The sequence below is a fragment of the Buceros rhinoceros genome, unplaced genomic scaffold (assembly GCF_000710305.1).
Source record: "Buceros rhinoceros silvestris isolate BGI_N320 unplaced genomic scaffold, ASM71030v1 scaffold17984, whole genome shotgun sequence".
NCBI classification, from domain to species: Eukaryota; Metazoa; Chordata; class Aves; order Bucerotiformes; family Bucerotidae; genus Buceros; species Buceros rhinoceros.
The window spans coordinates 13462-23023 of record NW_010410209.1 but is presented as its reverse complement, the minus strand read 5'-3'; the positions used below and the strand labels follow the sequence as shown (position 1 = coordinate 23023).

The window sequence follows — 9562 nt, the reverse complement described above, 5'->3', positions numbered from 1 at the left end:
AAGAGTTTGAGAAGCTTCTGAGGTGGTGCAGCAAAATGTAACCATAAGTGCTTTTCATGACATGTTCTTGCTAATAACACCTTTAACTCACCAAACCTCCTGGCGTTCAGTTACACTGGTCCGCAGCACCCACCCAGGGCACTGGGCCCTTTCTAATTTTGCCCCCTCCCCTTGCCCCCGCATTCAGAAAGGCTCCCCAAGAGTTTTGTCGCTTGTCTGGCAGAATTGGAGCAAAATGACTTTTCCAGTCCTAGTGGCAACTAATGCTTTAAGGAGCAGCTGGCAGGAGGTGCGAGTAGTTGGCATGCCGTTCCTTTTTCACAGTCACTGAGCATATTGTTCCCAAAATTGTATTCATCCATGCTGGCTGAAGGCCTAGGGAGATACAGCTCCAAAGCAGGGTATCATCGCGGAGTTACATTCAGGAGAGCGAGGGCTGGGGGAAGTGGAGGAGGAGGACAACGACGCACGAAGAGGAAGAAGAGGCTTTTTGCATCACTGTGAAGGATTTGAATTTAGAAAATCCTACATAGCCTAAGATATAAAATTGTCTTTAAAAAAAAAACTTCACTGTTTGAAAAATGCATCGTGACCTTGTTTGGTAGTGATCCATTTCAGACCTATTTCTATTTCTGCACGTACTTCAAACCACACACTACATATTCTACACTCAGCATTTCTTGATTTCATTGTATAGATGTTTTTAGGAAATCTGTTTCTTAATGATAAACAATTTGTCTTGGGGTTTCTGTTGATAAGTATCTTTCAGATTTCACAGTGGAATCATAGTAAGGAAGCTTAGCAGCTCAGAGCCTCAACGAGAGAAAGAAGAGAAGACAAAATTTGGATTCACTCCTGCTCTTTTCAGTGTGATGCTGGGTGAATGCCAAGCCCAGGCAGGCTGTCTGTCGAGATTATTAAAACGTTTGGTTCATATTATTTGCAGGAGAGAGAAACATCACTAGCTGACACGGTGGTTGTGAGGCATTTCATCTGCCGTGAATCTCAGTTTGGAAATTCCACCTTTGGAGGGGGGGAGCTTCCTTTGTGGAACCTCTATCTCCCTAAGTCTCTGCTGTTTCTCTTCACTGCCTGTGGCTGTCACGGATTTGAAACACTGCCCCATGGTGAAGAAGGCACTAAATAAAAAAATGATAGTCCCTAGTGATGGCCCTGAGGAATTTATCAAGTTCGATTGTCTGATCTGGGGTGCAGGGTGAGGGCAGGAAACACAGGTCTGAACGCGTGGCGGTGAGGAGTCTCTCGGGGTTTCTGCTCCCTGCAGCTATCAGGCCACGTGCTTTGTTGTACAGCTCTGGAAACTAAGTCCTCTTCTTCGCAGGTAGCCTAGAAGGGATTCGTTTGCGTTAATGCCTCTGCCCTACCCGTTACATTTTTCCCAGGCAGTGATTTGTTTGGGGGCTGGGTACTGGGTGGATTTCACGCTAGTTATAAACCCGTTATCGCAGAGCTGGTTCTGTTCCTGAGCCCAGAGCAACCAAAAGAAAGGGCATGTGAGACAGTCTGTGCTTCCTGGCTCTGAACTTGCTTGTAAAACCATGGGTCATTTGCTGTGGGTGTTTGCAGGACCTGAGGAGGGTCCTGCTGGCTGGGGATTTCTCTGAGCACGGTTGTGGTGAGGTTCCTGCTTTGGTTTCGCAGGATTGCTCTCCTGTGCAGAGTTGTGCTTTCATTCTGTCACTGTTTGGTTTCTCGCATCCTCCAAAGAAGTTTATCAGGGCTGGGACTGATCTTTGAGACAAAGTGCTCTTTGTAATTTGCATAGATTGTGGGGTTTTTTTTAAAAGAAATGCCCACCATGGAATCCACTAAAACCTTATTGCTTCTACTCTCAAATCCTTGCATTGATTAGGGGAACACTTGTGTATCGTGCATATATGTATACAGATACATGGTAAACATCAAAAGAAATCCCATAGCTTGTAAACTTGTTTGTTGTTGTATAACATGGAAGCAGAAAGTCTCAAAGATTCTGCTCCAGGAGCCGTCACAGCTTTGCTTCAAGGGGTTTCAGCTGTTTTCACAAAGCACAGGAAAGCTTTACCAAACACTTTATAGGCGAAGAAGTTCCGTGTCTTCTGTAAGAAGGTCTCCTTCTCTGTAAGGAGGTTGGCCAGAAAGGTGCTTCTCTTTCAGCAGTGTTGTACCCTAGGAAACGGTCTTCTAAAAGTTGTGGCCTGATCCTTTTGACAAAGTTCCCCCGTTTGTTAACGGAAATTAGAGTCAATGAAGTTGCGATAGAATATTTTCAGGGTAGGTAACCCTTTTTCCAACAAGTTCTGTTTTTCTGGGTAGAGTCAGAATTTTGACATGGGTAACTACTGCAGTTTTAATCTGTTTATTAATTATCTGGTTAATTCAGGCATTAATCTGAAGTTTTACCTGGATTACGTGATCTTTGTAAGTCTGTTAAACACAAGTTGGAAACCTTGAGAGCAGTTTGTAACCTCGGTGCTCCAAAGGCTTGCTGTAAGTACAATGGGAACAGCACTCTGCTGTGGTGTTTCAACACTTCTCTTTTCAGTTTTCTTGGGGAAGGTGCAAGAAAAAAATGATTGTTTAAATGTTTAAAAGTATTTTGAAACACATAGTACAGGTCTGGTTCTTTGCATGGTAAAAACCTGTTTTGGGTTCAGTGTGAGAATAGCTTAACCTCTGCCCCCAACCTCCCTTATTTTTCATACATGTATCACCTGGGGAAACTTACTCACAAGCTTCAGATTGCCAAAGTTAATTAAGACTTCAGTGCCGTAATACCATCACAGGGCTCCTGCTATCGTGTTTTTGCAAAGGTTATGGGATTAATGACGAATGAAAGCAGATTAACTACTAATCCAAGGTGTGTGCTGAAGAGCCCCCTCAAAGTAACGAGCTCAAAGAAGCAAGCACCTCATTTAGTTAAGAACACGAACATGCGGTTCCCAGACTACTTCAGAAGTACATTTTGACTGATTCAGAAGCCAAAGACATCCTGCAGGGAATTAATCTTGGGCAAACTTAAGACTGTAACAATAACGTATAATAGAAATACTTTCTTGTCCCCACTCTTCCTAACCAGGAACAGAAAAGCACGCAGCTGCTTTTTGTAGCTGCAGAGACGAGCAGTTTAGGATCTTGGCCACCCAGTAAAAGCAGAGCAGGACTTCTGTCCTTTGTGGAGGAAAAATGACAATTCAAAAGCAATTGTAGATTGTAGGAACTGGTTTCTGAAGAACACGGGCAGCTGATGAATTTTGTACACGAGAGTGTCCTTGGGAAAACAAGAATCTCTTTGAAGGTCTTTTTTATTGCTGCCGTTTGGGAAAGTGGGGTAGCTCAGACTGCGTCGCTCAGTGCTGCCTGGGTACGTGACTCAATACAGTTTTAAGAGACGTACGGATTAGGGACTTTTTTTAGCTTGCAAAGTGTTTCATTACTAAATGGCTGGTACATTCACACAGTTTAAAAATATAAGCTGAGTTCAGTTTTTCAATTTAGATTTGTGTCTCATTTTTCTTTCTGGAGCACTTGAGCATCACTGCATCTTGTGATGGCTCTTGACTAGCTTCAGGGCTGGGGGATTTGCATATTAGTCCCAATTTATAATGAGCGCTGTTCGAAATCTGGGGTAGCGATGCTTCCAAGCTACATAAAAAAAGGGTTCAAGTCCAGTCACTGGCTACGTAATTAAAAAACCAGCTGGACACAAAAGCCTGATGGAGTACAACGTTCATGTTTCTGGCCCAGCCCTTAGGAGGAGACAAAATGCTGAGCTCTCAGTTTTGTTGAAATGGGGTGACTTCTGCCTGTCCGCCTCAGTCAACGTGGTCATTGCGGGGGATGTTATTTCACTGGTGTGAGTGGGAGGGAACCTGTGAGGGAGGGTGCAGAAGTATGAATACAAGTAGCGTGTGTTTTCACATTGTGTCCTTCTCTTCCCCTTGCGGTAACTTCTGGGTATTTTATTCCTTCGGTCACAACGCATCTGATTTTCAGCAGCGAGTGAAAGTTATGCTGGTTTCTCACATATACGCGCAAATTCTGTTTGGTGGTTCGCCACTTCCTCTCAAGGTGGCAAACAAACGTTTTATTCCCAAGCAAGTGCTTTCAGTGTGGGATGAAAAATGTAATATACGGAAATTAGTTCAACTGAACAGCAAAGTCCTGCCAAGGGGAAAATTTTCACGCTGAAAGTCTGTCACAAAATGTGAGTTATTACAATGGGTGAATTTACAAACTGCTGTCAAACGGGTGCTGAATGATGTTAATACGGCTGTTTAGGGCAGCGCACATTTAATTGCTAACCGTTCTGATATGTTGCCATTATTTCGTCTGGGTCTATGTACTTTTATTTCATGTGCTCTGCTATTGGGTTTTCAGACTCCTGTGTCAATACAAAGCTGTTGAATATGGAGCTGAAGAATTCTGTCAGATTCACCAGGAGGCCATGCTGCTACTGCAGCTACAAAAACCAAAAACAAAACCCAAAAAACCCCACCCCAAACAAACATGTGAACCTGTATCTGTTTCTTGTGGGTAAGACACTACAGAGCAATATATAAAAAATAATTAAAGTAACTCTAACACCCTTCAAAACATGTCTTTCAGTAGGATGGAATGATGCTGGGGTTGAGTTGAATTCTGGACAGAGAATGGTGAAAGCTTGGACTGAATTTCTTCCCACGAGATACACAGAGAATCCAGAGCAGTTCAATGCCGTAACTTTAAACCATGGTTACGGCATTATCTTCTGGAAGTGCCACAGGGCCTCCACAGTTTGAATTACTGTTTTACCTTTCACCCACAGAACAGCCCTGTCAGGCTCATGTTGACAGGCTGGAATTTTGTTTTTTTTCAATGTAACCAAACTCCACCAATTCTAATACCCGCTTTTTACTCTCTTCCCTTTCATGCCTGATTTTCTTAGGTGACAGAATGCCAGCGAGTGTATACAATGATAGATTTTTTCAATATCACAGTCCGGAGAGCTTGACATGTGCACTGTGGTAGCTCAGACTCTCGGCAGTAGGTTCCCTGTCTTTGCACTTTAAGTAAAAACTGCAATTTCTCATCACTCTCTGACCCTGGAGCGGGGGAAACAATCTGTTCTCACTGAGAAACACTGAGGCTATATGGAACTGGAGCAAATGTAAATATGGATTTATGTTATAAATCTGTGGAAAATCTTGAGAGAGCATTATTTTTGAGGAAAGTCAAGTCTGATAGACGGCCAGAATGCCGACATCTCTGTATCAACGAAAAGACAGTGCTTTGGAAAAGAGGGTACATGGTCCAATAATGAATAGCAATTAGAAACTAAATTTAATTGCTAGACAGAAATTAAAAACTCTGCATATTAATCAGGAAATGGAAAATACTAGGTAGACTCTGTTAGAATTGCTATAAACTCAGTAAGGAATTTCAGACCTTTGAGGGCAAATCTCTGTCTAGAAAAGCTGCAGGACTCTGTAGAGTTGGAGGACGGCTCTAAGGTGATGAGTAGTACCAAGATCCCTACCCCGGGGTGGGTCAGGTCCACTGCAGTGTCTGGCTGCCGAGCCCTTCTGGCCCATGGCGGGTGTTCCTGGAGCCACCTGCAGCGCTGCTGCCAGAGTGGGTCAGTGTCCCTCGATGGCAGAGCAGTGACTCAGTAGAGATGATGTAATCTTTGCTGATGACGGGACTGCTTACGAGCAGTGGTGTTCTGTCCTTAGAACACGCGGGTTAGCGTGGCAACACAGAACGGAGAAAGTGAGCGGCAGTACTGTGCCACGTCTTAGGAGAGGAGCCTCTTGTTGTAGCCCTGAGTAATTCCTTCTGTTGACATAAATCTGCACAAAATTTTCAGTTGAGCAAGTCTTCGCCTTTGTAGCTGAATAAAGAGCCTATAGCCAACAAACAGTTTTATTGATTCAGTGCCCAAACTGGTAAGTCTAAAGGCAGGAAATTTGGGATTGAAGTGACATTTTCAACAGAAATTTAAAAATCCTCTTTCTTCCTGTACTTTTCATTCTGAGCCCCTCTAGGTTTGTCTTCTATTCAAAGTGCTAATTAATTTACGCATCTTTTGAAAACAATTGGAAATTAACCTAAATACAAAAAAAGTGGAAAACTTGTATTTTTTTTTTCTTTTTGAAATTACTGAACTAAAATATTATCAACCCCCTCAAAATTTTCATGCGTTGTTTTTGCTGAAGGTATTAGCAGAATTTATCCAAGCGTCACAAAGACGCTCTGTATAGCTACCATGTCGGGAAGGGCTGCAGGGCTCTTGGAGGTCTAAACAGGTGAAGCCAGAGTAGACGCACTTACCTCCGAGCGTGGCTCTAGGGAGGCAGTGTTATAAGGACACTTACTGAGCTGACCCAGACACCTTTAAAATAGCCCTGAAAAACTGGTGAGGTTGTGCAGAGTGCCAGAAGGGTGGTTCGTGGAGGGTACAGTCACGCGTCGTGTGGAAGCTGCCTTAGGAATTATGTGTAAACGATACTTTGCTTTGTCCTCTGCTGCGGGCTGCCCTGCGATGCTGAGTCCCCGGGCTGCAGACGTCGGCTTTTCTCAGCGTGAGCAGGAGTTGGTGCATGTGTTTCATCAGCGGTTCTGATGACTGAACTAGCTTGCTCATTAACTGCCGGACAGCTCATTAATTTTTCAATGAACTTCTTTTCCTTGCCTTCTAGGTTTATGATGAATGTGACTTGGGAAGGTAAAGATTTGTCCTTCACGGCAGATGGTTATCAGGCGCACCCCAGGCTGGTGGTGATAGTGCTGAACAACGATCGCGTGTGGGAAAAGGTGAGCGTTTCCTTCTGGGTAACAGACGGGAGAGCGGGGAGCAGAGACTGGGTGGAACCCTGGGAGTGACAAGTAGACAGATTAACGTCATGGGTGTCAGTGATGGTATTCTGCTCTAGCAGGTTTGTCACAACAGTTCGGAAAAGATAATTTTTATCTTATTCTGAATAGGTTGAGGGAGTTTTAACAGGGAAAGCAACGCATCAGTGAAGATAAGCCATGTGGATTTCAGAAGACTTCTGTGAAACACACCTTAGATTTCTTCTTATAATTTAGTAAAACAAAATGAATGACAGAAAAATCTCCAGAAACTTGGGCCTTAACTACCCAAATTTGCTTGGTTTTGTATTCTTTGTTAGATTTTAGAGTAAAAGTACTGTTTTTAAAAAAACCCAAGCTGTGGAATTGAAGGGTAAGCCCTATAACATTTGCCTAAAAGATTCAGAATCTTAACTTGTGTTCTCCTGGTAAGCCAGAGAACTCCATAAACCTCTATACAGACTAGAAGGAAAAATGTTGTAATGTCAAGGTTAATCACATATGCAAGTAATAGAGGAAAAAGTTTATTATGGGCTTGCTTTCTTTAAAACTCCCACCTGTGACTGTTCTGGCTGTGAGTTTTGCAGATTATATGTGGTCCCATGTTTTAAAAAACAGGAGATTAGAAACTGCGGTATGAAAATATACATCTGTATCATCCTCCAGTGTTATTTTAAATTCATAAAGCATGATCCTGCATTATCCAAATTTCTGCTGAAATCTAAGAACTCTCTTTCTTATAGTTTTGGGATCCCACAAAATAAACTTAATATTCCAGTTCATAAGGTTGCAGAACTCTTAATGATGTTGAACAATAATGACAAAATAAGAATTACTGAAGGACATCTCAGTAATACATTAGTCATGCAAAACCACGGAGAGTTATGCTAAATCACATAGATTAGGCTACGTTTTTCTTTACATTAATTTGATGCAAATTTCCTTCTCTCTATAAATTTAATCCTATCCAAATGCGTCAATCTGAATCTTTGGAGGAATCTTTTGCTCAATAATGATTATGAAAATTTCTTACCCTATTTTAAAATTCTTCAAATTTGCATATCATATATAACGTTCTGGAAAAAATATTACACGCTTGGGGAATATTGGTATGAGGCACCAAAGGGAGAAAATGGGTGGAGAGGCAGCCAGCGATGCTTATGGTGTAATAATATCATACACTTTGTACCTTGAAACTTTTCAAAAGAGACCATTCAAAGGACGAGGGGAGATAGGTGTGATGTTTTTGAAAAATGAGCGAACAGCAGCAAAGAGACGCTGGATGTGTGAACTGACATTGCTTCCAAGAAAGAACTTGAGGCTGTTTTAACCTTCAAGTGTCTCCTCTGTCAGTGAATGGGAGATGCGGTGAGGTTTGGCTGTATCTGACTGCGCGTGTTGTACCTGCAGGGCATGCTCCACCTACCACACGACTCTCTGTAGGCTGATGCTTACCTTGCCTGCGCACCGTTCTCCTTCTGGAAAATCCTTTCCTGCTCATTGTCATGTTTGAGGGGCTTCTAGGAGGGAAAAAAGAGTGACCGAAGGGAGACTCCTGCCCAGAGAACAATTTATGCATCTACTTCTAGCCTCCCCTGTGCTGTAGAGTCCTTCTGGGAGCGGGCCAGAGGAGTTCCTCTGGTGGAGACAGCCCGCCCCTAGCTGCAGCTTTGTCTCTGCCGCTCTGCCGAAGGACTGCGGGAAGGGGGCCAGGTTTAATTATGTCAGAGGGGAGAAGTGAAAGGCGGCCAAGAACAGGCTGTCACCACCAGAATTATTCTTCTGACCACAAGCTGACCCATGCCTCTGTGACTAATCAATTATCCTGGCAAGCTGGATGTAGCTCTCGGCTGTCTCGGAGCACCCCACATTGTACCAGCGGAGCATCACTGGGCACTTACAGAAATAACAGGACAGGTCCTCTGACTGAGAGACGTGACAGGGCCCTTCCCCACCCCCTGGTTTATTTGAACATCTTTCTGCTGTCGTCTCGACATCCTTTCCCATATCTCTTTAGCCAGTTTCTTTCCTGTGCTGTGTTGCTCAATTTCAGAAGTGTCAGTTACTCATCTGAGATCTAACATCTCCTGCTCCGAGTTGCCATCAGGCGCGTGCTTTTATTTCCAATTACAGTATTGCAGTGAGTGTCACAGAATTGTTTTACTGAAGTCTTATTAAATATCCTCAGTCCTGTATGGAAAACAGCAAGCCCTAGAATCTAATTAAATGATTTACTCATGTGAAAACCTGACAATGCAACAGCCTGCTAATCCTTGCAATGTAATTAATGTACATAGAAATTGCGAGTAGCTATTCTATTCTTTATGTAGGAAAGAGTAGTTATGGTTTATGTGAAAATTTCTTTACCTGGTATTCTCCTGAAAATACAAGATTTAATATTAAAACTCAATTTTCCTCGGGTTTATTATAATAATCTGCTTTTATTTAAATACAATTTTTTCTTGGTCTCAAGATTGATGTATTTGACTCAAGGTTATAGAAAGAGGTTATAGAAAATCCTTTCAACCGCAGTTGAAGAGCGTACATCTTACCTCTAGGAAAGTAAGTTCCTTTTCCTTTACAAATGACTTAGCATCGAACTTTGAAGTGGCAACGTCACATGTAAATGGGGCTGACTGAGGGATTTGTCCCATATCAGGTTCTGAAAAAAGCTGGGTGGATGATAATAGTTTGAAGACTGAAAATCACTTTTGGGCATGTTCAGCAG

General features: G+C 42.8%; 1 protein-coding gene across 1 annotated transcript in view; it reads left to right on the top strand.

Annotated features, from left to right (window-relative positions):
- Positions 1–9562, top strand: part of LOC104492934 (glutamate receptor ionotropic, NMDA 2A-like) — a gene marked incomplete at both ends in the record, with an annotated part of 27699 nt that overhangs the window by 6271 nt on the left and 11866 nt on the right. The window contains one exon of the mRNA XM_010135538.1: positions 6681–6795. Within this exon, the coding sequence (XP_010133840.1) occupies positions 6681–6795 (115 nt within the window). The remainder of the gene's footprint in view (positions 1–6680; positions 6796–9562) is intronic.